Raw genomic sequence first — 25,674 nt, forward strand, 5'->3', positions numbered from 1 at the left:
GCCTTGGACTCCCCCACTCAAAACTCAGGCCTCACATACAGGCACTCACTAACCCACCTTTATTCGTAGTAGGTTTTACTATTAATAAAAGATTAGCCTGACAGGGCACAGGACCCCTGGACTTTTGTCCCCAGATTTAAGGCATTGACACAGGGTTGACCTGGCAGCTGGGGAGGGCAGGGGGCCCTTCTGCAGGGCTTCTGCAGGGCTTCTGCAGGGCTCAGCTGCCCCCAGCTCAGACCCTCCCTGGAAGCTGCTGGGGATGCACCTCACGTTGCCTCCTTCCGGAGGCCTCTCTCTGTCCCATTTCCTGGGGCCTCATTAATTCCTCCCCACCTCACCCCGTGAGAAAGCAGGTCTGTGCTGAGCCTGGCCCAGGCCCAGAGCTGGGTCTCAGCACACCACTGGTTGGTTTGGGAGGCAGGGGGTGGGGGGGAGTAGGGGACTCACCCTATCCCCACCCTTATCCTAGGGAAAAAGGCAGGGCAGGCTTCCATCACCATCCATGTCCCGGCTCCCACCCCACTTTCCAGGAACCCAGGGACCATGGAGATCAAGAATATAAAGCACAGCTGGTATTATGTATAATATTTATAAAAGGAGGCTGCCAGCCTCTCCACTCCTGCCCCAGACTGGCCCCTGGGGTCTCTGGCTCCCAGGGGCAGACACGTTCTGGGCCCCAGCTTCTTTCTTCTCCCAGCAGTGGAATGTGAGCTATGGCCTGGGCTTGGGGTGGGGGGAGTCCCAGCCTCCCCAGGACTGGTGAAAGACCAGGGAAGTGGTCCCTTGGGGTGTCCACACCAGCCTCACCCTCAAGCATAGGGTGAGGGGGTTCTGCTCCTGGTGGAGGGGATGGGAAAGAGGACCAGATTATCCGAGGGCCTGAGCCCACGAAAGGGGCCTAGGTGACAGAAGGAAGAGAGGCAAGCGGGCTGAGGGAGATGAAGCCCCAGGGTGCAGACCATGGCCCCAGGAGCAAGGTGGGGGGATGACTGCAGGCCTAATTCAGCTCTTTGTGCCCCTACAGGCTGTGTGTGACCTTAGGGGGCAGCTGCTGGGCCTCAGTCTATGCACCTGTGCAAAGAGAATAAGGGGCTTGGGTGGGACCTGAGGCAGCAGGAAGGGAGCAGGGGTACAGCCCCACCCTGCTCCCAGCTCAGGAAGCCCCTGTAGGCCGGGAGCTCAGCAGGGTAGTGGCCCAAGGGCCTTGGTCCTGGCGCTAACAAAAACTTCGACAGAGAGGACATGGGGCAGGGCCAAATGCCATAGTGTTCACCACGTCTTTCTCTTCCCCCTCCAACTGGCCACTGGATGGGAGCAGGGGCTGAAGTCTGGGCAGGGGTAGGAGGACGAGTAGACAGAACAGGATGGGGGTCATCCTAGTGGCTTCCTCCATGCCGACTGGTCCCCGAGATCCAGTCAATAATGATGAAGCTCAAGCTCATGGTCATCAGCAAGAGGCCAAGTGCAGCAAAACAAAGGGCCTGTGGGGTCAGAAGTCAGGGTCAGGTCTGAGGTCAGGGCAACCCCCTCATCCCCACGCCAGCACACCAACCCCCAGGCCCTTCGCACCAGGATTTTGGGGGTAGATCTTGCAGGTTCCTTCTCTGTGGGCATGATGCGAAAGTAGAAGATGGCAGGGAAGATGAAGATGAGGCATGGGGCAGATGTGGCACCTGCAAAGAATAAGGCATGGCCACCACTGGCTCACGTCCACCTATTGGCTAAGGTTCAGGGTGGACCCTTTAATGAGATCAAACATTCCTTGATGAGGGAGTCTCGTCTTGAGACTCCACTCGAGAGCTCTGTCTGATTCTGGAGAGCCCATCAGCCCCTCCCCTTGTTCTTTGTCTACCAGGATAGAAGGCTAGTGCCTTTGGTGTCAGAAAACTCTGTCAGTGAATGAAGCTGGCAAAGAGAAAAGGCAGGCCAAGAGACGGAGATGAAGTTTGAGGGTATTGGGCTCCTGGATATAGCTATTCCTGTAGGCTTTTCCATTAATTGAGCCAATACATTACTTTCTGTATAATTCATTTTGAGTCGGCTTTCAGACATACAGAACCAAGAGTCCTGTCAGTGATATCAATGATACTCACTCCCCAGGTCTGTGTGTTGGTCCTTGCAGAGCTGGGCTGGGGAGTGAGTCTCCTGAGTTGGGTCACCCCAAAGACGTCTCAGAATTGTTTGATCTTCCCACGCAGAGCCCCAACTGGGACAGTTGGACAGAACCCTAAACCTATAGTCCCATGATCCTGGGGCCCAGTCAAGGCTCTCCACTTAACAGCTATATGGCTCTCCCTTAATCACTCTAAACTTCCTCATATGTGAGGTGGGGACAAGAGCCAATGAGATCCTTTGTGAAGGCCCCTTGACCCTTGCGCTCCACTCCATCCTCCAGCACCCCCAGCAAGGGTAACTGTCTCGGTGGCTCTGAGCCCTCGAAACGGATTAGGAGAGCCTTAAGGACAAATCTCAGATGGGAGGCCAAGCTGTGCACATGGCCAGCAGCCATCACTTAAACGTAGGGTATGAGCTTAGGAATCTGCCAGCGTTTGCAGAAGGGAAGTTCTCTGGGGCAGTACCCTGCGTCCATTCACAGCAGGGCCAGACCCTTACCGATGACCCCGAAGATGCCCAGGATGTTGGGGGCAAAGATGACCAGCAGGTTGATACAAGTGAGCAGGCCAACAGCAATGAGCACATGCCGCAACCAGCTGAACTCACGGTCCTGAAACAGCATCTGCTGGAGGGCGCGGCGCACCTGGGAAGCAGGTTGGGGAGAGTCATCAATCGGTCAGCCCCATCAGTCCCACCCCGCCAGTGGTCTGGCCACCTGGCCACCTGCACGTTGGCTCACCGGAAACAGAACAATTGGCACTGTGAGCGTGACTGCTGTCAGCACGGCCACGCGCACACACAGGATCAGCACATCAAACGGGTCCACCTTGTTGTAGGTATGCAGCAGCTCCGACTCCACCCTGTCTGTGGCAGGCAGGGAGGGTGGTCAGCAAGAGGTCCAGGGAGGAGGTTGGGCTCTGAGCCTGGGTTGACCCTGACGCTGCGGAGTGGCAACAGACTCACCTCCACAGCTGCAGGGCAGTTAGGCATCACAGACCTAATGAACGCCTATAGTACGCAGGGTGCCATGGCCACTGGCCAGCCCCTTGCCCCCCAGCCTGGCCTCTGCCTCTGCCCCCACGGTCCAGCCATACCGTAGAAGGTGAGGTAGCCGAAGAGGGCGGCCAGGAAGTACATGACATACATGACGGCGATGGACAGGTTGGAGATGTGCTGCATCTTCCTCTTGGAGGGGCTATGGGGCAGCAGGGGAGGGGATTGGTGCCAAGCTGGGCCACATTGGGAAACCCCCATGTGTCCTGGGGTCTCTCTCTGGCACCACACCCTCACCATCTGGTAGCTGAGGGAGCCTCCTTCTTGCCCCCGGTCGCCCCTTGTGGCAGCCATGGAGACCTTGGATAAAATGACTTGGCTCCTGTCACTCTTTCCCCCCTTTAGGACCACGTCCGTTCTCCCCAGACCAACTCAAGGCATCCCCCTCCCCCTCTCCCAGCCACGGATACCTACTCCTTGAGCTCTGTATAGATGGGCAGCACCTCAGGGTGGCAGACAAAGGCGAAAGCCATGATGGGGATCGTGTATGCCGTCTGGCAAAACAGGGATTCTGTGTCAGAACAGCCCCTGACTCTCTCACCAGGCCCACTGCCCCCTCCCTGGTCTGTTGCAACCTGTGTGTTGAGGGTGAAGTAGTTCGGGGTGCAGAAGGCTGCGGCTTCCGTCTCAACCTGCAGCCTTGCCTCTTCCTTGATGACCTCCACGAGGCTGAAGTTGCCTGTCATGTTGGCTAAACTGGGGGACAGCGGGCAGGGCACGTGGAACTTTTTGTAGATGACCTAGGTGGGGGCAGGGAAGGATAAGGGTATCAGGGCCCGGCTAGGCTCCCTGGGAAGTCACTGTGAAGCTACATCTAGATCAGGACTGGAGGAGCTGCCTTCTGACCCAGGCTTCCCAGAAAGACCTGCCCCCTTCCCTCGACCAGGGTGGAGGGTAACTCACTGCAATTAGGAAGAACACCATGCAGCTGAGAGAGAAGCCACTGGAGTAGCCTAGGTAGCCTGCAAAGTTGGGGAGGGGGGAGGTGAGACCGAAGGTTCCCTCCCATGCATCCCTCCAAGGCCCTGGACCCACCACACTCACCAAGCTGCCGCATCAGTGCCAGAGGCAGAATGACGATGACAGAAACCAGGACCACCAGGTAGTTTCCATTCATGTACCAGTCCCTGCAGGGACGGGAGTGGGGAGCCGATGTTAGAATCCACTCAGCCTCGGGGGATGGGGCCGCCTGACCCCCAGCCGGGGTCACCCGTGGTGCCACTGAGTGATCTCTGAAGAATACTTGTCCACAGCTCTGAGCCTCCCTTTCCGCATCTGCAAAATGGGCCCACTCCCAGCACTCTCCTGGACAAGGTGAGGACTAATACACTCAGCTCCCGCTTGGCTTGGTAACCATGACAATTACAGTCACTGTGGTTCTTCCTAGGACACACAGGTCTGGGTCCATCCTCCCCATGGAGTGGCCCCAAGAGGCCCGGGGGGTGGGTGGGATGAAAGAACCCGGGTCTGGGGGGTGAGGCATTTTCCATGGGGGTCTCAGGGACTTGCCAGCCACCTGAGCTCCTTGTGGTCCCCCCAGCATCTGCATCCTGCATCATCCTGCCCCACGCCCTCAATGGAGAGTGGACACAGGGAGCTAAAGCGATGAGGAATGAGACCCTCCTTCAAGGGCAAACCCAAAGGCCAACTCCTTGGGAAAGGCCCCCAGGGCCTGGGGGCAGAATCCTGGCTGTTTCCTTCCTCCCAGAGCTGCTTTCAGCCATGCAGCCTTTCTGCTTGCTGGGGCTGTATTGTCAAGGGCAGGGCCTGGCTATCTTCTCTGCTCCTACCGACAAAACACGCTTATGCCATGAGAATTGGCTAAACTGATGATAGGCAACTGGGACACTGTGGGCTTAATTTCTTGGTTGGGGCGAGGTGGTGGGGAGGCTAACACCCAAGCCACGGTCAGGAATAGCAGGAGCTTAGAGCTAAGCCTGAGGTTCTCAGGTCCTCTGTGTTCACAGGCTGGGTCCACGGCTAGGTGAGGCCGGCTTCCTCAGCCTCAGACTACCCCCTGCTCCACATGGCCCTCCTGGGAGTCTTCCCCAAGGTGCTTCATAAACAAGTGTGCACTGAGTGGTAGCTCTGCCGGCAGCTCTCTGCCACCCACCTCCACCCTGTCTTGTCTCTCCCACTAGCCCAGCCTGGGCTCTGCTAGTGGTGGACATAGAGGGTTAGACTAGGGCCTCCCACCCTCACCCAGCCCCGCCCCACCCTAGGGCTCACGAGGTCCGCTCCTCCAGGTTCAGGAAGGTCTGTATGACAAGGGGCAGCTCGGACTTGATGATGTACAGGTAGCTGGACATGGCTGGGGAGGAGAGAGGCAGGTCAGCCAAACCAGCCAGCCTTCAGCCTGTCCACCGTCCGTCATCTGCCCTTCAGCCTCACCTCCGATGTTCTGCAGCGCAATGGCCAGGGCTGCCGCCAGCTTTCCTGGGGTCCCAAAGGCACGGTAGCCCAGCTGCTCATAGGCACGGATGCCTGTGGGGACAGGGAATCAGGACAGTCAGGAGTGCTCTCCCCAGCCCACCCCTCCCTGCTACAGGCCAGGTTTGGGGCTCACCCACGATCCCTGAGGACTTGAGTAGCAGGTGGATGGAGTAGCTGGAGAGCAAGGCGACGGCCGTCAACAGGAACCTGGGGAAGGTGGACGAAAAGAGGTTGCTGGGGCTCCTCTGGCAGGCAGGGGGCAATGAGCTCCGGGACGCCTGGGTGTGTGGGGTCTGTGACCCAGGTGTCTGGACCCACAACATGTGTGGATGCAAACTCGGCAGACCCCAGGGGTGGTGAACATCATCTGGGTTGACCCAGGGTGGCCATGACCCAGAAGGGACCCTCTGAGCACCGCCTCCCCTTGAGATCTTGGAAGAAACATGTTTTCCATTTAGGCTGCAGGGCAGAGCTCTGAGGTAAGGACACGTATACCCACAGAAGGCCTGGCCATGGGGTTTATCCATCACGTGTAAATGTGGTAGGACAGACTCAGTCCTGTTAGGCTGGCCTCGTGTTGTCATCTCAGTGGGTTTACTGGGAAATGAGGTATATTTGTCTGGCCACGGCTGTTTTTTTTCAGCTGTGGTTTGGGTTGAGTGTAAGTGGCCACCCACTGCAGCCTGGGTCTTGCGACAGGAAACTGGCAGGTCCTGGGAGGTCAGGATTGGTGGCCCGTTTAGGGCTCCTATCTTTAGAAGGTTTGCTGAGGGCACTCACAGGAAAAGGATGATGCCCGTATTGGCCATGGCGTAGGCGAGCCCCAGGATGCCACTGCCCATGATGGCGTTACTGAGGTTGAACACTGACATCCCGAACGATGTCTTCCCCTCGAACTGCAGGCACCAGAGAGAGAAGGGAGGGGTGGGGTGAGTTAGCAAGTTGTGGAGGGTAAATCAGCATTCCCTCGCACAGTCCCTTGGCGTCCCATCGCTGCCCCGTAGCACCTCATTACTGCCCTCAAGCTCCCAGGGGTGCCCCCGAGCCCCTGACGGCCACCCCAGCTCACATCGGTGAAGTGTGGCTCCTTGCTGGGCCTTTTTGGTAGGAAGCCTTCGCCTTCAACACAGCTCCGTCCAGGGCCCTCGACCCTGCAGGCACAGACCAGCCAAGCAGCTCAGCTCCAGCCCCTTGCCCTGCACCCTGCCCTGCCCTAAGCCGTGACTGAGTCCCTCGCTCACCTCTGGTTGCCAGCCGTGGGGGTGGTGACAGGGAGTAGCCCCTCCAAGTGTTTGCCGTTGGGTACCAACTCCACCATCTCCGTCTGCAGAGGTGCCTCCATGGCTCAGGGACCACCACCAGGAACACTGGCTCTCACACTGACACAGTCAGAAGTCTACAGAACAGACAGTCCCCCTGGTTATCCCCGCTCCTTGGGCTCACGGCCCAGACTCCCACAGGAAGTCTGCAGCTATAGCACACCTCCCAGAAGTTCACTGAGGACATAAACGTTCATGCAGCTCTGCCTGTTGCCACCCTGGAACCTGCCATTGAGGGGCAGAGTTCGGATACCTGAGTTCTCCAGGACATTCTGAGGCGACACCTCAGCCATTACCTAGCACTCCCCTGCCACATATACATACCGACCCAGGCAAGCCCTTGGGGCCTCGGTCTCACCATCTGTGAAGTAAAGCTCAGTTGGATGACCTGAGTTCAGAGCCCAGTGGTGCCAGGACCCCAGGAGGCTGAGTCCCAGGCCACCAGATCCCACTCTGGGGATGGGCCCTGGACTGATTGCCCCTCCCTGATATTAATACTGGGAGACAGTTTCCTGTGCCCTGTGTGCCAGGGGCCTCCTAGCCAACCTAGAATGGCACTGCCCGACGGCTGGAGGCCTCGGGAGAGGGCGAGGGCTGTGGGCCCTGTTCCCAGACACCCGGCGGGCTTTGTTGGCAGCCAGAACAAAGGTCCCTCTGTGGGCTGAGAGCTGGCGCTGGGAACGGCAGGCGCAGAGGCTACACCCACGGAGCCAGGAGGCCTAAGGCGGTGCTGGGTGGCTGGACACCTGGACCCTGCCCGCTTGGCTGCAAAGGGCCCTCAGGGGCCTTCCAGGAAATGGGTGCCCTGGGGTCCAGTTCTTTGGGCCACACAGGCCTCACCCTCCGCACAGCTCTGGCCTCAGGGCCATGTTCTCTTCCAAGCCTCTCCTCCCCTGCTGGGGAACCCCCCACCCTTAGGTGTCCAGGGCCCTCCTTTGAGGAGACTCCCCACTTTCTGGAGCCCCAGGTCAGGAACTCAGAACCTTGCCCAGCTGTAGACGGGCCTGGACCACTGGATCAGGGCATAGCTCTGCTGGACCCCAAAGGGATCAGCTCCCCTCCTCCCCATATGCCCAACTCTGCCCACTGTCCAGACAACTCGCTAGCCCCTCTCCCATCACTGGTGCTGGGAGCCGCCTACCCCATGCCCAGAAGGTACCTGGGCATAGTGTCCCCAGGATCTATAAGGACATCCTGAAGGCCAGATAGGCCAGCAGGAGATCTGAGGCCAGAGTGGAGAGCAGGGAGGGGGCAGCACTGCCAGGCAGGTCAGCCAGAGCCTAATCTTGATGTCATGGCACCCCCTCTGCTTGGGAACCCTGAATCCTGCCCCAAATCCCCCATCCCCACTCCAGATCCTGATGGTCTCAGGTCTGCTCCTGAAGCTGGAGCACCAGGGGTCTCAAACTCAGCATTCAGGGCTAGGGTGGGTAGGGGAGGCTAGGCTCAGGACTCGGGCCTCAGGCCACAGGCCTTGGTGTTCTGGAGGCAGCAGCCACACAGAACTGACCAGAGGACCTCCCTGCAATGGCCCCAGGCAGCCCCAAGCCAGAGTTCAGATCCTAGGTACCTCAGTCCTGAGTACCCCATACCTGGCACCCTTGGACCCCTCAACCTACCTCTCCTTCCTCTGATGCTGGCATCTGAACCCTTCTCTCCTCCCGCCTGTCCAGGTGGGGAGAGTGTTAGTAAAGCGGAGGACCATGACAATTTGAGCACCTCTTCTAACGCCCTCTTCGCCTGGACCAGAGTCCCTAAGGTAAGCCTGTCTTCTTCATGCCCCTGCCCTGAGCCTCACCAACAGCACCCCTCCAAGGATACCAGCACCTGGTCTCCAGAGTCACTCCAGAGTGCCCCCTGGCTCTCAGCTGGGGTTGCCCTTGCCTGGCCTTCCGCCCGGGGCAGGCTTGGACAGGCCCTCAGAGTGTGCTGAGTCAGCAGCCTGGACAAAGCACTCTTCTCTGCCTTAATATTCTTCCCTAGCAGCCAGGCACTGCCTCCAGGGAGACCACAGTCCATGGCATGGTCATGGCCAAAGTGCCTGAGGCCCTGGCTTCAGGTTCCCCATCCCCTCAAGCAGGACCTGGGCCTAGACCTTCAGGTCCTGCCTATTACTCACAACCAGTCACTGCTGGGTCTCAGGCTGGCCTGAGATCCCAGAGAGGACATGGAATATCCTTCCTCAAGTGGCTTCCAGTCTGGAAGGGACAAAACCCACACAGACATCCCCCGCCCTATGGCTCCTGCAGGGGAACCCCAGCATATAGTGTGGCTTTTAACCAAGCCACATAGTGCTGGGACTCAAAAAGGGAGAGAGAGGGGCATCAAGGAAGGCTTCCTGGAGGAGGAGGTGAGGGAGCCAGTTCTGAAATTCCAGCAGGAGCCCCCAGGATGTGGAAACAAGAAAGAGTACCTCAAGAAGAGTGCACAGCATGGGTAAAGGCCCTGAGGTGTGGTATAAAGCAGGCTGTGAGGATAGAATGAAGGTTCTGTGGCCATAGACAAGACTGAAAGGGCCTTGAAGTCGAGGTCAAGGAATCTGTACTTCAGTTAGGGCAAGGCTAAGGGCTGCGGGACCAGGATAGAGATTAGTACTGGCCTGACATGTGGATGTCCAGGCATTTCCTGAGGCTGGCAGCCCATTTTTGACAGTTCCTGTCTCTCAGGCCTGCCACCTGCCAGGCTCCTTTGCATCAGGTATCGGAGTAGACTCAGGGGATAGCCCCTGCCTGAGGAAAGCTGTCAGCAGATTCTGAGCCACTGTGGGAAAAGCCCAGAGTGCACACTGTGGGTCTGAGGCCTGACCTGGCCCTGCCTCACCATGTGACCATGGACAAAGTATTCCCCACTCAGGACCTCAGTGTCTTCCTGTTCTCCGGGGGTTCCGTGAAGTTTGACCAAAGGTGGGGACAGAGTGAGAAGCCTCCCTGAGGACTTCGCCCCCAGAGCAGACCACAGGCTCCCAGAGGGGGGTCAGGCTCTTGGGTGGGGAGATCACTGCGACCTTGGGCAGATCATCAGAATGGCATCTGTCATGGGTGTAGCATCGGTTCAGGCAGTAAATCGATGGTCCAGGCCACTGCCCTGGGGCCTGTTTGCTCTGTGGAGAGATAAGGGGGGTGGTGTGCAGAAGCCATGGGGATAGCATAGCAGGTAATGTCTGCCCACACAGACATCACAGGATGAGAATTCGTCAGGCACACCTCCTCGACAGGCGTTGAGTTTGGCTAATTAAAGATTTCGAGATCCAGGAATCCAGGCCACCGTGGGGCCACTGCTTGTGTCAGCTGCTATGGGAAGCTCACCTCTCTGTCCCTGCATCCAGGGCCTTGGAGCCACCAGGGCTCTGAGCCCGGCTTTCCTCCCCAGTGTTCAGGGACGTGAGTGGGTCTGCAGTAGCAGGCTAACTACAGGGAGACAATCACACTGTCCTTCTTCCCTCGGTCCTGTGGCCACATGTGCTGGTGGATGCACAGACCCCACAGAGCTTGCTGCCATGGCCCCCAGGCTCCTTGTGCCTGGGAAGCCCTCACCTCAGCTCAGATCACAGGTGAGAGGCTGCTGGCCTGGCTTAAGGGTCCACTGTGGTCATCCCTGGGGGCCCACAAATGAGGGCTGCCCCCAGTTCTAGTTCACCGGTCCTTACCACTCCCCTCATCAGCTGAGAGAAGGTGTCCCTCCCTAGAGCCCCTTTGCCCACCTGCTTCTCCAGGCTTCAGAAAGATAACACCCTCCTCGGACAAGCTATCAGTTAACAGGGAAACTGGATTCAACAGACACATCTGGATTGTATGTTCTCAAGGAACAGCCACAGGGATTGGTGTGGAGCTGATTGCTGAGGTCAGGGGTCTAGGGACAGGGTGTGTGGGCGGGTGTTCAGAACGCGGGAGGATACTAAAACAAACCCCTTGCCCCTCCCCCAGACCCACAACTCCAGATTTTGACCTCAGCAGATCCAGTCTTCCATCCACTACTCCCCCATTGCCAACAACACTGAGTAAGTGGCTAGTGTGTAGCCAACATCCGGCTGGTACTAAGGGCGTAGCATTCAGGAGGGGAAGGCAAATGGTGCAGAGCACTGATGTGTTGGCCACACCAACCCCTCATCCCCTAGCCCGGTGCTTCCGGGTATCCGGAAGTGTCTAGGAAGATCTGAGGGCCCCAGCTGGGGCCGGAAGATGGACTTTCCTGTGACAGGGTACATTTTCTAAACCTAACAGGCGCTTAGCGTTGGGCCTATCCCCAGACACCTAAGCCTCCCCTTCTGCCCACCCCTGGACCCTCCTTGCTCAGATTGCCCCCAGTGGAAGCTGCACTCGGAACCTCTTGCCTCAAGACTGGGCCAGAGCCAGCAGCAGCCCCCTCCCCCGCACTGCCAGCCTGCTGAGAAGGACATGCAACCCGAGGCTCAGCTGAGGCAAAGGACAGGACATCAAGTGCCTGTGGCCCCCCCAGGGGCAGGGGAGACCCCGAGCCAGCCAGCCCATCCTCCTCCCTGCTGACTCGGAATCCCCTGGAGGCGGCCAAATATTTGGACAGCCGGACTTCTGGCCCCAAAGAAAGCTGGAGCAGGGGCCTGGGGCAGCTCAGGACTCACTGGAGACCCCGATGGGGGGGCAGAAGGCAAGGTCAGCCCAGAGGAGAGGCACCATCCAATGTCAGGAAGAAGCAGAGAGAGTCAGAGGGAGGGAAGAGAGAGACAGGGAGAGAAAACACACACACGTGATATCTGTGTCCATGCATACTGATCCAACCAAGAGACAGGCACAGGGAGATAAAGAAATGCAGACGGATCTAGAGGGACACAAATAGAGAAGAATACACAGAGAGATGGGTGGACAGACATTCAGACAGGGAGACAGACAACCAGATAAGTGAGAGACAGATCGACAGAGATGGCCAACCATTTAGAGATAGCCAGATGGAGAAAGAGACAGAGAGACAGCAAGACAAGACAGAGCATCCCAGAAGGCGCAAGAAGTAGAGGGAGCCAGAGGCCCAGGTGAGGGGGCAGCAGGCCCAGTGGGCACTGCAGGGATGCCACAGCATTTCCAGGTTCCTACAAGGGCAGGTTATGCTCCCATTAGCCAGGTGCAGACATCCAGAGGGTGGGACTGAGCCCACTGGGGCCACAGGCCAGGCCCAGCTGGAAAGCTCAGAGCCCCCTAGTCCAGCACGCATGGCTTGTCTGCCCACACAATAGGAAAGGTATACGGAGAGGACAGTCAGTTGAAGTGACCCCCATCCTCAGCAGCCAGCACGTGTGCAGACGTGCTGGCTGAGAGGCTGTGTACAGGACGTGGCCCGCAGAGCGGAAATTCAAATCCAAGCTACCCCAGGCCGCTGGCCGGAAAGCCCCTCCTGCCCAGCAGCTGGTCCTTCCCTTTGGCCCCCAGAAGCCCTGCCTGGTCCTCTAGAGCGCCCCCACCATGCATCTGTCTTATCCAAAGTCCAGCCCTCCATCCACCAGACTGAGTGTGCACAGGGCACACAGTAGGTACTCAGTAAATATTAAATGAATGGAATGGGTTCAAGGTCTTTGGCAAGCCTCCACCCCACTTCACCTGCTCCAAGTGGCGCCTGGCTCCCCAGCCATGTCTGCACTGGAACATCCTCCCGCAGTGCCCCTATCCTATTATGGTATAGACTGCACATCCCGCCCCAGCTTTCTGTACATACAGATGCCAAAACTGTACCTCTCTTGTAGCCAACCACTCCCCCAAAACATTTTCCCCCTCAGACTGAGTGCCTGCACCCTGCCCAGCCCAGACTTTCAGGGTGCACTCAGTTCGGCTCAAAAACCTTCCCTGCCCCCAGCCAGAGACCATGAACCACCCAGCTTGTCCTGTTGCACCTCAGTTTCTCCTTTTTTCCAGGGCTCCAAGCCTACTTGCTAGGGCAGCAGGCACTAGGACAGGAGCAACCAGCTCTCATGATCTTGCCACCTGGAGTCTGGATGGGGGGGATGTTTGTGACATGGGCCCAAAGAACCAGTACAGAACAAAGGGTGGCTTGGGAAGCCAGTGAGGATGGTGGCTCTATGGGCCCAGACAGAACAAAGTTCTGAGATGTACACCCCCACCCTCCCCAGAGACACAGTCCCCAGCCCTCAATCTCAAGGAGTCCGAGTTTCTCATTCCTGATCCCAGCATTCCAGCCCTCTTAGGGATGTGCCAGGCCTGGCCTCATCCACTCCTGATTTCTCCCTCCTTTGGTGCTTCCTGCAGGAAGCCTTCCATGTTTGTGCAGAACCTCCCCCTCTCAAAATGGACCTGTCCTTGGATCTCTCCAGCTTGCTATGCTCCAGACTGAGAACCTCTGAGGCATTTGCTTTCTTTCCAGAAGGAAGTGAGCCCCCATGCCAGACTGTGTACTAAAGAGGAAGGGCCCCTTTCAGGGCCAGCAGAGAGGCTGAAGGCAGTCATGGAAGGAAGGACAGGACTGGCAGGCTGAAAGAAGGATGGCCTGGGTCGAGGTGGCCCCCACGGTGCAAGGACCTTTGACTTAGTCCCCCTCAGACCTGTCCCAGAGCCCACACCTGGGCTCAGGGCTCAGGTCCCTGTGGGGGAGAGGGTGGATTCCCACAGGCCCCGCCCCTGGCCTCCCCCTCCCCGGGTGTAAACAAACGCACGCACTCGCTGTGGCCAATCGAAGGGGCCAATCGGTGGGGGCGGGCTCCTGCAAACCTAGTCCCGGTCCTTTCCCTCCGCCCCTAAGCGCACTGTCAGCTCTAGGAGCTCAGACCGAGCCCCGCCCTCAATCCAGGGAACCACGCTCGCCCTGTGCCCGCCGTGCCCGCTGGCCTGGCTGCAAATGGCACGGACTCTGGGACCAACATGTGCCACGCGGCCCCTCAGGCAGCCTGGCCCGATCTGCCCTCAAGCCCCTGCCTAACGCAGCGGTATAAATATACCCTGACGCCCGGCGTGCCAGCGGGCCGATTTGCTTGTCAGGCGCCAGTCGGGGCAGCGCTCCAGGGCCTGCTCCCCGGCCCTCTTAGCCCCCCCTCCGGGCCCTCTCGAGCTCGCCCCCTTGGACCGTGCCTCGAGAAGCCCATCGCGTGCCACCCTAGCCCCCAACAAGGCGTCCTGTGACCCCAGCCCCGGGTGTCGCCGACCTCCTGCTATCCCGCCCGGCCCTGCGAGAGGCCCCGAGACCACGAGGTGCTCCTTCCGGGACACTAGCTCAAGCTGGGAGCTGGCGGGTCCCCAGACCTTCGCCTGGAGCGCTCGGGGCTTTGGCTCCCCGGAGGCTGGGGCGCCTGCCCGGAGCCAGGGAGGGAGAGGGGACCTGCCCAGAGCCCAGCTCCGGACGCGAAAGTGGACAGTAGGGCTCCGCCCGCTCGGTGCCCCTGGACGCGGGGTCGGCGCCCCCAGCAGTACCTGGCCTCGCGGGTGAGGACGCGCGGTGCTCCGCTTGGGCCGGTGCTGTCCGCTCTGCTCTAGGCTGAGCGCAGCGGCAGGGGATGAAGGGCGCTCGGCCCCGCCCCCGGCCCGCCCCCGGCCCGCCAATCCCCCGCGGCCCGCAGGAGGAGGGGCAGGTCTGCGGAGGGGCGGGGGCCCTCCACTGGCCTGGAGCAAAGGGGCAGCCCGAGCGCTAAGGAGCCTTAGATAGGAGAGCAGCTGCTCCGGGAGGGGCTCAGTTGAACCTTGTTGGGGGAATGCTTTAGTCCAAAGCAGATTCTCTCTGAGGTCTCTGAGCGCCTCCAACCCCTGAAATGCTCTGCCCTCACTTCCCTCAAGCCAGAAGGGGCTTTTCAGCTAAGAGGAATGGGAACAGGGCCATGCTTAACCTCAGCGAAGGATGCCTTGAATGGGGGACTTTCACATAACTTAGGCACAAGGTATCTTTTCTGCCTGCCTCACCCTTCCCAAGCAGAGGTGGGATAGGGTGAGGACAGGGGCTCCCTGCATCAATTCTGTCTTCACCCCAGATACTCAGAAGAGATTGAGGGTAGACAAGGGTAGGGGCAGTGAGGACGGGGCAGGGGTGGGCAGGGGGTGCGGGGAGCAAGTCTTGGAGTCTTCGCTCACTCTGAGCCTTGTCTGGATCTCCCTGGCCATGCCCCCATTTCCTTATTTCTAAAGAGTAGGAGACAGCTGTGTCTGCCCATGGGAAGTGGGGCCTGGGACTTGGTGCCTCAGGGGAAGGGGTTTTAGCGTGACCCCATTCCTGGCTGAGGGCTCCTATCCCACCCCTGCCTGCTTCCCACCCAAGGCCTTAGTGCTCAGAGGTGGGTGGTGGGTGTTAAGGCCCACCAGCCCAGGAGCAACCAGCAGGGAGCTGGGGGAGGCCTTGACCTTGGGGGTGAGCTGGGGGGGTGTTTTGCAGAACATCTGTGTCCCTTGCTTCTCAGCCACTGGCTCTGATCCGATTAATCCATGGCCTCTGCTGTTCCTAGTCAAGCTGGATGTCTCTGTGTCATGTCTGCCCCCCTCCCTTGGTATTGGGGAGAATGCCCTCAGAGGACAGGCCTCACCCCTTCCCTGTCCTGGGCTGGGAGTCAGGACTCCAGGATTCTCTTCCGCCTGACTCACAGCACCCCGGCAGCCAAGCCCTAGCATACCTCAGTTTCCCCTGCATCACAAGGAAATGGCTCTGGCTTTTCCCCTGGCCTGAAGGCAGTGGGTTAAGGGAAAGCTGTGAGCCAAGGGGACTCAGCTTTGGCTAGAAGTACCAGGGGATGGGAGGACTAAAGAGAAAGGCATTGGGATGGTGGCAATCCTTGAAAACCTCAAACCCTCTAAGCTCCCTCCCTGCTGATGAGTGAAAAATAGGAAGGGACTGGCTCTCCCCCTTGATCTGGGGCTGGTGTAATCCCAGATCACAGCTTACTTTGGTCATGAGAGACCCTAAGACTCTCACCCTTCGAAGGGGCTTGAGGACTGCCTGTGGGACAGAGTCAGATAGGAGAGGTGTTGACCAGGGTCTCAGGTCTGCCCCCCACCTCCCAACTCCAGACATCTTGGATGCTCACAGAAGCCATTTGCAAAGGGCTGGGTGCTCCTATTGGCAGTTCCTGAGGAGCGAGGCCTGGCTTCAAGGTCACCCAGCATGTGGGTGTTGGGGTCCTCAACCCAGACTGGAGGGAGCAGGGGCCAGCTGGGCTGGGCTGCTGTGGGAGCCCTGAGGGTGGTGTGAGGTGGGGTCCCTGGGCCAGGCCAGTTGTGGCCAGGCTGGGGGAGGGGCTGCCCGATTGCTGATGCTAGACCTGGGCCCCAGCCAGGGCAAACACAGCTCAGAGGCCTTTCCCAACACCTGCCAAATCTCCCAGCTCAGCCTGAGGTGGCTGGACTGTTGGCAGCCATTATGGGGCTCCGAGAGGTACCAGGCACCTTCTCCCAGAGGCTGGAGGGAATGTCTATCCATGCAGCTGCTGTGCTGGGGGCAGCCACCTGGAGTGGAAGGTGGGGGGAGCTTTATCTCAACCTTTGGCCCAGTCCCCTACCTCCACTCCCCCATCTCCAGAATCTGAGACACAGGTCCAAGAAACTGTCAGATATATGAGACAGAACTTAGGATCCCAGGATCACTCAGACCCTCCTTCCAGGGTCCTGGCAGCCCTTTGCTCGTTCCTCCCTCTTTAGCCTCCAGCTAGGCAGCCCTCTCTCACCACACCAGCACCTCCCCTGGCACACCATCTACACAGTGTCCCAAGACCCTCTTTTACAGTGAAGCTCCATCTTCACCTCCAACCCAGTCCTCCCCAGAGCCTAGCATCTGTATCCACTGATTCCTCAGACACCCTGCGGGCACCTGCCTCACACCCGGCTGGCCTGCCTGACATCCTCCCAACCTGCTCCTCTTCCCAACTGGCCTCTTCACCTCCCCCACTGCCCATCTGTTCCAAGAACATGCCAGCCTTCACCTCCCTGTGCCTCTGCCCTCCTGGTTCCCCATCCTGTCCCACCTCCTTGGCACACTCTGACTTGTCCCTCAACACCCAAATGAAAGATCGCCTCTGAGAACCGTGCCTGAGCCCCTGGAAGAGCCAGCTCGTCCTACCCTGACTGCGGCTGCTCTTGCCGCCCCACCACACAGCCCCAGGCTCAGTGTCTCCAAGCGCTCTGTGTGGGCCCTCTAGACAGGAAAGCTCCTGCCAGGTTAGAGTGTGTGGATCAGGAAAAGCCTGATGGAGAAGCAATCCGTGGGCTTGGCTCTGCCAAGGGGAAGAAAGGCACATGCCAGGGTGGGGAAGAGAGGGTACTGTGGATGGAAGGAACAGCTTGGCCACAGGGAAGCTTGAGTGCATGTGGGATTGGCACTGATAGGCGGAGGGTTGTGTTCCGGGACGGGACCCTTGGCCTGGAGTCATGTTGGGGCTTTCAAGGCCTCACAGGAGAGGGTGGTTCTCACCTCCGTACCCCAGGGTTGAGGACCCACACCCATAGCTCCTGAATACACTCTGCCCACCTTGGTGTATGGGAGGCTCCTCTCTGGGCACTAGCAGGGGTGCGGGGTTGAGGAAATATAGAGGGCATCCATAGGCAAACCCACCTGTCTGGCTCTCCCCTGGCCCGAGTCCACAGAGCTGGTGACCTCCAGGCTGGAGCCTGCCCCCAAAGTCCCGGGGCCCCCCTCTCTCCCCTGAGCTCTGGCACCCAGCTTCTTTGGCCACTGAAGCGGCTTAATGCGCCCAGGTCACGTGGGCTGTGCTACTGCCCGTGGGGAGGGCCCAAGCCCCCACCCAGTAGCCACCCAACCGGGCCCTGACGTCAGCAGCATTAACGGTTCGCCAGGCCTGTCTAATCTCTGTTCCGTGGCTGGGCCAGGTTAGTCCCGCCAGAGCCAGAGTCGAAGGCTGGGAAGGCCCCCAGGGGCACCTTGAGGTTGAGGTCAGGCAGGGATGGTGGAGGCGGGAGATGCCCACAGTAAATGGCCCCTGCCTACAAGACTAGGGTGTGGTCACTGTGCCGACTCTGGGCCAGCTCCCTCTGATCCTCTGCCCTGGACTCTGAATCAGGCATTAGGCACACATTGATCCTGCTCATTAGGGTGCAATTACACAAGTGTGGTAAGCGGGGCTGAGGAGGCTTCCGGCCAGGAGACTCGACCCCCCACCCCCATACTTGCTGGCCATGAACAGGGCAGCTTGAGGCCAGGCAGTGTCCTCAGTCCATGGGATCCAAGAATATTGGTTCAGAATCCCAGTCCCTAGGGTCAGAACCTGGAGCGTGGGGTCCAGCCCCTGCATGGTGTTTGGCCTCCTCTCTGTCCCTCGCCTAAGAAGGCTGGGGAGCTCATTACCTTCCTTCCAAGACAAGGTGGCCATGCGGAAGACCCCATTAGCCCACCTCTCCCGCAGCTTCCTCTGTCTCAAGCCTGCCACCGCCAGCTTACCAAAGCCTTCTGTCTTCCACCTTGCCCCTCCCCATAAATCCCACCATCACTCTCCTCTGCCCCACCTCACTCCAGTAAATTGTTTGGGCAGAGGGTCCTTAGCAGGGATGAGCAGCCCAGCTCAGCCAGGCCCAAAACCACCCGGTGAGGTCCTGAACCACTGGCCTGAGCCTCATCCTCCCCTGAGGACTCTGAGCAGCACCACTGTGGCTGCCCATGTGTCCTGGGCTCTCTAACCCATCCAGTGTCCCTCCCCTCCACCCCATGCTCAGGCCTGGGTACCCTCACTCTCCCCTTCTAGCCCCACACAGGCTCATAGTGCCACTTCCACCTGGACACTGAGGATGCTGCCCACATGCTGCCTTCTGCCCAGCCCCAAGCATCTGTCTGACTCCTGGACCTCTCCCCCAAGTGACCACAGGTCCAGAAAACTCAGTCCCCTCAACACTCCTGTGCAGTCCCAGCTTGGTGGGGGCATCACATGCACTTGGTCACTGCACAGATCCAGACCCTTGTCAGTGAGTCCCACTCCTTGCAGATCCTGGCTCCACGGGGTAATGACGTCTCTTCCTCATGGACCCTTCCAGCCCCATTCCTCTACTCCCCCATGCCCAGACCCCAGGAAAAATATGTGTCCCTATATACATGTTTTTATAAAAAATTTTAATGATTGTTTTTTCCAGAAACAGATTTGGAAAATATCATTGATGATTTTATTTCCATTAAAGCCAAGAAAATAAAAGTATAAATTCTGTTTTAGGTATAAATAAAATATTTAATCTTAAAGTAATATTGTGAGTTTTAATATACCTACTTACAATTTGTTCGATGTTTTTTCAACTACTTTAATGTTCTGTAAAATAAAATTAACCTTTAAAAATACATAAAAACATATATAGGAGTGGACATTTTTCCTTTTGCTTTAGGGTCCAATATGGCTTTGCAGGGCTTTCTTGGATCTTGTCTTTATTTAAAATTTTGATATTCTGTTCATTATGGATTTTTTGGCTGTAATTTTGATTTTTGAAAGTATTGCATTAATACTTATCTTGATTACTGATTTTTTTGGCATCACCTTAAATCTTAACACCTGAGGTGAGTGCCTCATTTGCCTCACCCTAATCCCAGCCCTGCAATTATGTTCTAGCTTCAAGGGCTTCCTGGACCCATCATCTTCTGGAGGAAGCACAGGCTTCTTCCAGAAGGCTGGCGTTTGGCACCTGCCCAGTCTCCCCACCCCATCTCCCCTTCCCTGCTCCACTGAACTCCTGTGGTCCACCAGCCCATGTTCCTGGGCCTTATATACACTACAGTCCCTGCCAGAACTAGCTTCCACCTTGCAACCCCCTCTTGATCCAACATCGTCCTTGTGAACATTTCCCACGGCTCCTTTCCCCTTCTCAACCCCTCTCAAGACCCCATATTGATCCCATGCCCCCAAGAGTGCTCCCTGCCATGTTAGGTCAGGTGCTTCACCCTGGAAGGGACCACCTTCCCACTCACGTCCAGCCCAGCACTGGGCACTTAATAAATTTGCATGACTCATGATCATTAACACTCTCCCCCTCCCCCCAAGAAAGGACAGCTGGGGCCTGATGCAAAGATTTATTGCTGAGTCCGTGTATCTAGCTGAAGGGAGTGCAAATTATGCCCTGGCCTTGTTAGACGGATGCTCCTTGCCCTCGACTACAGCACAGGCCCCAAGCCCACGGGCATCAGCGAGGACTTGGTGCTTGATGAAGAAGTAGGAAGCAGGGGTGTGGGGACATGGATGCCTTTGTCACTGATGGTTCAGGCATGGACCTCAGTTTTTCCCACCAGGGAATGGGCCCTGAATGGGAAGGATGAGAGAAGCTGCTGGCAGGGACAAGAGGGTCACCTGGGTTTGCTTATGACCCTACCTGAGGCAGACCCCTCTGGGTACAATCTGGGCCTCCTTCCTGTCCCAAATCTCCTGCCTGGGGCTGATCGATGGGAGCCGGACTCTGCTCCCAGCCACCCCTTAGGACAGTTCAGCCATTGGCCACAGCTGGTGTCAACAGTACCCTCCCTTGACAGACTGGCCTGGAGTACTGTGGGTGTGTAAGTGAGTAGGACATGAATACAGTGTCCAAGCATGGAGGGGGCAGAGCCTGTGGGGGAAGGGGTTAGTATATGTGGGGAAGGGTCCAGCTTGAGTCTCTTCCTGGCACCAGGAGCTCCCAGGCTTGCCCCCACTCACTAATTCGTCTATGTATGAGTTTCACAGGCTAGAGCTGGCTTGGACTTTGGACCCCTAAAGCTGCTGCGTCGGGCAGTCACTGGCCACTGGGCAGATGGGTGTCAGACTTGTCACATGGAGGTGGTAAGGCTAGAATGGGCTGATGGTAAGCAGCAGGCCTGCTTGGAGGAGGGTTCCCTTCCTGCCCCACTGCCCTTCATGAAGCTCTGGGAGGGAGGGCTGTTTGCTGAACCCAGACCCACCAGGTGAATCACGGGCCTCCTGGGGCAGGAGAGCAGCAGGAGATTGGTCAGTGGGGTACTGCTGAGTCACCGTGAGCTGTAGCTGCCCCAAGTCCTGCTTGCTCCTAGCTGGGGCTGGCTGTGGTGGGTCCTGGAGGCCAGTGCAGCCAGGCTGTGAAGGGCAGTGCTAGGGTGTCTGGGGGCACCGGACTCTGGGAGACCTGGGAATCCTGGGAGCCATGGGGGAGGGTAAGTCCCTCAAGGTTAGCAGGGCTTAGGGTTTTGAATCTGTGGCTGGTGGGGCCACAGGCTGGGGCCCAGGAGTCCTGGGGGGCTGATAGGGATCATGTGGATTGGGGCTACAAGGCGGCAAGGGCTACAGGGTCTCAGGAACGCATGAGTTCAGGCACCTGTGAAGAGAAAAAGGAAGAGAGTCAACATTCCTAAGCAACCCAAATAATTGGGTTTAGGCTGAGAGACAGGTGGAGGTGGGCTTGGAAGCAGTGACACCTGGGGGGATGGGGCGGGGACAAAAGAGCTTGAGTGGGTGGGGCTTGTGGGCCAGGGGAGGGGCCTATGGCCATGGGGTGGAGCCTGAGGAGTCAGGGTGGGGCCTGGAAGCAATAGGGTCTGGAAGTTGGGGGCCAGGCGGCAAGCAGTGGAGTGGATCTGGAGAGCTGGGGAGGGGCCTGCAGTCGAGAGGTGGGATGGGGAGCAGGGGATGGGGCTTGGGGTATTGAGACCAAGAGGCACGACAGGGGAGCATCCCGGCCCGCGAGGAGCCACCTCAGAAGAGGCCGCAGTCTTTGAGGTTCTCCTTGATGATAATGTCGGTGACAGCGTCGAAGACAAACTTGACGTTCTGTGTGTCGGTGGCGCACGTCATGTGGGAATAGATCTCCTTCACGTCGCGTCTCATGTTGAGCTCGAGGAATTGCACCTTGATGTAATTGCCCGCGTCCTCATATGTGTTGGGCCCTGGCGGGGAAGGGGGAGTTCTCACTCCCGGTAGCAAATCCTCCCCGCGGCGGGAGGAGCGCAGGCCGAGATCGTGGGTTTGCGACGCCGCCTGGCGGCGGGCCGAGGGTCTCACCATTGTAGTCCGGAAAGCAGATGCTGAGGTGCGCCTTTTTTATCTTCTCCGAGAAAACGTCCTTCTTGTTGAGGAAGAGCACGATGGACGTGGTGGCGAAGTAGCGGTGGTTGCAGATACTGTTGAATAGGTGCAGGCTCTCGTGCATGCGGTTCTGAGGAGGGCAGAGGCTGTCGGGCACCGGGGACTGCGGCCGCCGCCCCCACCTAGCTGCGTCCGGCGGGCAGACCCCTGCTCTCTGGGCTCCTGGGTCTCCCTGCCCAGACAGCTCCAAGACCGTCTCCCCTTTCGCCCCCCTGAGCAGGGCAACAGTCTGCCTCATCTCCTCCTTCAGACCGTTCTGGGTCGAATGTCCTCTCTCAGATGCTCCCCGCGCCCGCAGCGCTGTCTCTGCTGTCCGCTCTCCTCCTCCCCGCTCAAACGCTCAGGCCCTGCTGGAGCACTCACCACTTCGTCGTCCTCCACAAGCACCATGTCGTAGGCGCTGAGCGCCGCGATGAAGATGATGCAGGTCACACCCTCGAAGCAGTGGATCCACTTCTTGCGTTCTGAGCGCTGCCCGCCCACATCGAACATCCTGCGGGGCCGTGAGAACCTGAGCCGGCGCATCGAGTCCCCTGGACGTGCCCACAGGCATCCCCTGGTTTCCTAATGCTGGCTGGGAGGCACCCAGATGGGAGTGGCATCCGGAGGGGCCGGGCATTTCTGCGGGCGGGTTGTCCGAGAAGGGGCAGGGTCTCTCGTAGGGATGGGGCCTCTGGGATCAGACGGGGCCTCAGGCAGTGAGCTTGCGGTCAGGCCCCCGGAGAGCGAGAGCTAGGGCGCGGGGTCGTACCGGAAATTGAGGTCCTTGAAGGAGAACTGCGTCTCAATGATACCAGTGGTCTTGACACGCGAGCGCAGCACGTCCTGTTCAGTGGGCACGTAGCCCGGGGTTACCAGGCGCTCCAGGTCCGAGAGGTAGCTGCGGGAGATCCGGGGTGTGGGTAGGGTTGGGTTGGGGGGCGTGGCAGGGCCCCGCCCGCCCCGCGCCCCGCCTGTGCTCTCACTAGCCAGCAGAGTCGTTGAGCTGGTACTCCGAGGCGCGATCGAAACAGGCCTGGATACCCGAATCCTTCCACAGCCGCTGGATGATGTCTGACATCTCCTTGGGCATAGTGCCCTCCTCGATGGTGTCTGCCATGTGCATCAACTTCCGGGCATCGTCCTGGGGGGGGGAGGGGAGTGGTTGGTGGTGACCATGGACTTGGGCCCAGCCTCGCACCTCGAGTCCCCAGAAGCCCTGTTCAGCTAGTCTCTTGGCACACCTGGCGCGCAGAGTCTCCATACTGGATATTGAGCGTGGTCATGGCGCGCACGATGGCCAAGATGGACTGTAGCGTGTTGCCATATATGATGGCAATGAACTCGAGGCACTCTTCCAGCGAGTACCCATCCTGGTGGATGATCCTGCAGCCATGGGGAGCCGGGTCAGCGCCTCTCGGGTAGGTGGGGAAGGGCAGACCTCGTACGTGTGCCCACCCCCAGGGGCCTCGGGTAGGGCAGGGGCACTCACTTCATCTGCTTGACAATGGTACTCTTCCCGGACTCACCGGCACCTGGAATGGAAACCCTACCTCAGAGACGCGCTGACCGCACTGCTCCCTCTTATCACACCTGTTTTCCCCCCAACCCCCAAAGTCAGGTCATGATGCCCTGGCGGCAAAACGTAAACGTCAGGAGTGACAGAAGGGGGCTGACGGGGGGAATCGACAACCTCGACGGTGCTGAGGAGCCTTCAAGACCCTGGTATTTTCCGTTTTATTAGTCTGAGGACAAAAATAAAGAAACCTGGAGCTCCACCTTGTGGAAGATTCTGGTACTGCATGCATGGGATTATTTGAGCCAGGTCAACCCCTGCTTTTCACCTGTGTTGGGAGGAAACGTCTCCAAGAGGCTCAGAGGGAATTAGCACCTTTTGCTGAGGGAGAGGACAGAGCTAACAGCCCCTCTGAGCCTGTTCTCATGCGGGTGTTGGGCACAGTTTGGCTTAGCCTCTCTCTCTTCCCTGGGGTACTCTGGCTTGGTCCCTCTCCCCACATCCAGCTGTCTGGCTGGACCCTGGAGAGCCTGCGCAGAGCCTGCACTGCCCTCTCAAAGCAGCTCCTTCTTCCCCTGGGGGGAGGAAGTGGCCTTGGGGTACTAGATCAGCCCCATCTCCCCTCACCACCCATGGGACCAAGGACATGGCTTTACCTATTCCCGGCTGGGCCTTAGTGCACCCTACCCCCTTAAGTGTTCTGCAGGTCTGTCAACAATAAAGCTCTGGAAACCGAGGGTCACTGTCTGTGGATCTGGGTGGTCCTAGAGGCTGCCCACTCTCAGGAGGACTGTGACCCTCTCCTTCCCAAGGGAACAGCCTTGTTGTGGGGCTCCCAAGGAGGCCCCTGGTTTCTGAGCCCTGCCCAGCAGGCCCAGCAGGCCCAAGACTGGTGTTTGAGGGAGCACAGCCAGGGCAAAACTAGGCCTCGTACACACATCTCTACAAAAGTGAGATGGGCACACACTTCTTGGGAGGGGAGGTTGCCTGAGGCTGGGCCCCCTGGAGAGGGGTTCTGTGGGATTCCCAGCCTTAGGGAGCCAGGGCATCATTGTCAAGGCTTGGCCAGGGCTTGCTTGGCCAGGGCTTGCTTGGCCACAGCTCCCACTCTGTTTCCTGTCAGGTTGCAGGCTCATTCTGTTTCCCAAGTCACACCTACTTCACAGAAGGGCCACCTGCCGACCCCTGGGCCTCTGACTAGTAGCAGTGGCCTCACCGCAGCCCACACCCTTACCCAGAAGCAGCAGTTTCACAGTTCGAGCATCCTTCTCGGCATCTTCTTTCAGCTTCTTTTCCAGCTCCCTTGAGTGCTTCTCCTCAGCGCTGGCCCCAGCCCCCATGGTCCCGACAGGAGGTGTAGGAACAGGGTGGTCAGTTGGCTCTTCTGGATGCAAGGGATCCCAAGAGCCAGGCTCAGGCCAGCCTCTGGCCTCCCCAGACACCCTTCTGACCTCAGAACTGGCAATCAACTGGCTGTCCACAGACCTGTGCAGGCCCTGTTGGGGCTGCTTAGTAGGATTTGGGGGTTGTTGGTACCCAAGAGCCAATCAGAGACAAGGACAAGTGAATCCAGCTCAGCCCCCAGCCGCCCTAATCAGGCTGGCATGGCCCCAATCCCTCAACTGCTGACTCTGCACCCCCTGTATGCTGCTCCCCAAACTCTCTGGGAGAGACCCTGGAGGTAGTCCAGCCCTGATCCAGAGCAGGGAGACATGTTCCATAGGATCCAGGCTCAGAAAGGGGAGGAGAGGGCCTCAAATTCCAGGGTGGGGGCATTGGGGGGTAGCCTGGCAGCAGGGAGTAGAGGGAGAAGCAAGGAAGGAGCACCTGACCCCTGCCCAGCACTGGGCTCAGCGCTGCTCCTTACCTAGCTCACACCAGCCCTGGTGGGTTGGTACCCACATCATTTTACGGATGAGGAAGTGGAGGCTCAGAGGGCCACATAGCAGGACGTAGTTGAGAAGGGCTGGTGACTCTGAACCAGGGTTCCATTCTCAGCAGGGAGTCAAGAGGGAAAGGTGGACATTGCATTTGCCCTGTACCAAGGTCTGGATCTGACCTGGTCAAGGCCTCTACATGCCTCCATGATTCCAATGGACTTGGGTGGGTGTGCAGGTCTGCTACATGTACTGGGTGTGTGCAAGTATACTTTACTGGCACCAAGCAAGGCAATGACATGACACGTTTGTCTATGTGTACTTGTGTGTTTATGTCTGCATTTTTATGCCTTTGTGAATGCATGTGTGTCTATGCTTGCCTGTTTGTGTACTGTGTGTGCATGTGCATGGATGTGCTTT

General features: G+C 58.4%; 2 protein-coding genes across 4 annotated transcripts; both read right to left on the reverse strand.

Moving 5' to 3' along the window:
- Window positions 1-573: 573 nt before the first annotated feature.
- On the reverse strand, window positions 574-14,368 carry SLC38A3 (solute carrier family 38 member 3). 3 transcript variants are annotated; one of them, XM_059076823.2, is made up of 16 exons: window positions 14,306-14,368; window positions 6,846-7,000; window positions 6,674-6,755; window positions 6,385-6,500; window positions 5,738-5,811; window positions 5,563-5,655; window positions 5,401-5,482; window positions 4,216-4,298; window positions 4,075-4,133; window positions 3,747-3,911; window positions 3,586-3,665; window positions 3,213-3,313; window positions 2,858-2,982; window positions 2,617-2,761; window positions 1,573-1,676; window positions 574-1,484 (listed from the first exon to the last, which is right to left on the reverse strand). In XM_059076823.2, the coding sequence occupies exons 2-16, from the start codon at window positions 6,944-6,946 to the stop codon at window positions 1,380-1,382; spliced, it is 1,515 nt and encodes a 504-aa protein (XP_058932806.1). In that variant the 5' UTR covers window positions 6,947-7,000; window positions 14,306-14,368; the 3' UTR covers window positions 574-1,379. The 3 variants fall into 3 exon arrangements, with proteins under 3 accessions (XP_058932806.1, XP_066900253.1, XP_058932804.1); XM_067044152.1 differs by lacking the exon at window positions 3,213-3,313 and having other exon boundaries at window positions 2,858-2,978; XM_059076821.2 differs by having other exon boundaries at window positions 3,586-3,911.
- A 5,486-nt stretch (window positions 14,369-19,854) lies between these two features.
- GNAT1 (G protein subunit alpha transducin 1) lies at window positions 19,855-24,784 on the reverse strand. The gene is made up of 9 exons (XM_067043111.1): window positions 24,612-24,784; window positions 23,354-23,396; window positions 23,106-23,247; window positions 22,848-23,005; window positions 22,634-22,762; window positions 22,246-22,375; window positions 21,799-21,952; window positions 21,492-21,683; window positions 19,855-21,115 (listed from the first exon to the last, which is right to left on the reverse strand). Exons 1-8 carry the CDS (start codon window positions 24,715-24,717, stop codon window positions 21,493-21,495), a joined length of 1,053 nt encoding a protein of 350 aa, XP_066899212.1. The 5' UTR covers window positions 24,718-24,784; the 3' UTR covers window positions 19,855-21,115; window position 21,492.
- Between the last annotated feature and the right edge of the window lie 890 nt (window positions 24,785-25,674).

The sequence above is a fragment of the Kogia breviceps genome, chromosome 10 (genome assembly GCF_026419965.1).
Source record: "Kogia breviceps isolate mKogBre1 chromosome 10, mKogBre1 haplotype 1, whole genome shotgun sequence".
In the NCBI taxonomy this organism is placed as follows: domain Eukaryota; kingdom Metazoa; phylum Chordata; class Mammalia; order Artiodactyla; family Physeteridae; genus Kogia; species Kogia breviceps.

Coding starts and splice junctions, on each gene's coding strand:
- SLC38A3 (XM_059076821.2), bottom strand. CDS start 6,946: ATGGAGGCACCTCTGCAGACGGAGATGGTGGAGTTGGTACCCAACGGC. Junction 3,912..4,074: donor TGGTGTTCTTCCTAATTGCA/GTGAGTTACCCT, acceptor GCCCCCACCTAG/GTCATCTACAAAAAGTTCCA. Junction 2,762..2,857: donor TGCCAATTGTTCTGTTTCCG/GTGAGCCAACGT, acceptor CCTGCTTCCCAG/GTGCGCCGCGCCCTCCAGCA.
- GNAT1 (XM_067043111.1), bottom strand. CDS start 24,717: ATGGGGGCTGGGGCCAGCGCTGAGGAGAAGCACTCAAGGGAGCTGGAA. Junction 23,006..23,105: donor ATGGAGACTCTGCGCGCCAG/GTGTGCCAAGAG, acceptor TCCCCCCCCCAG/GACGATGCCCGGAAGTTGAT. Junction 22,376..22,633: donor TTCAAGGACCTCAATTTCCG/GTACGACCCCGC, acceptor ACGGCCCCGCAG/GATGTTCGATGTGGGCGGGC.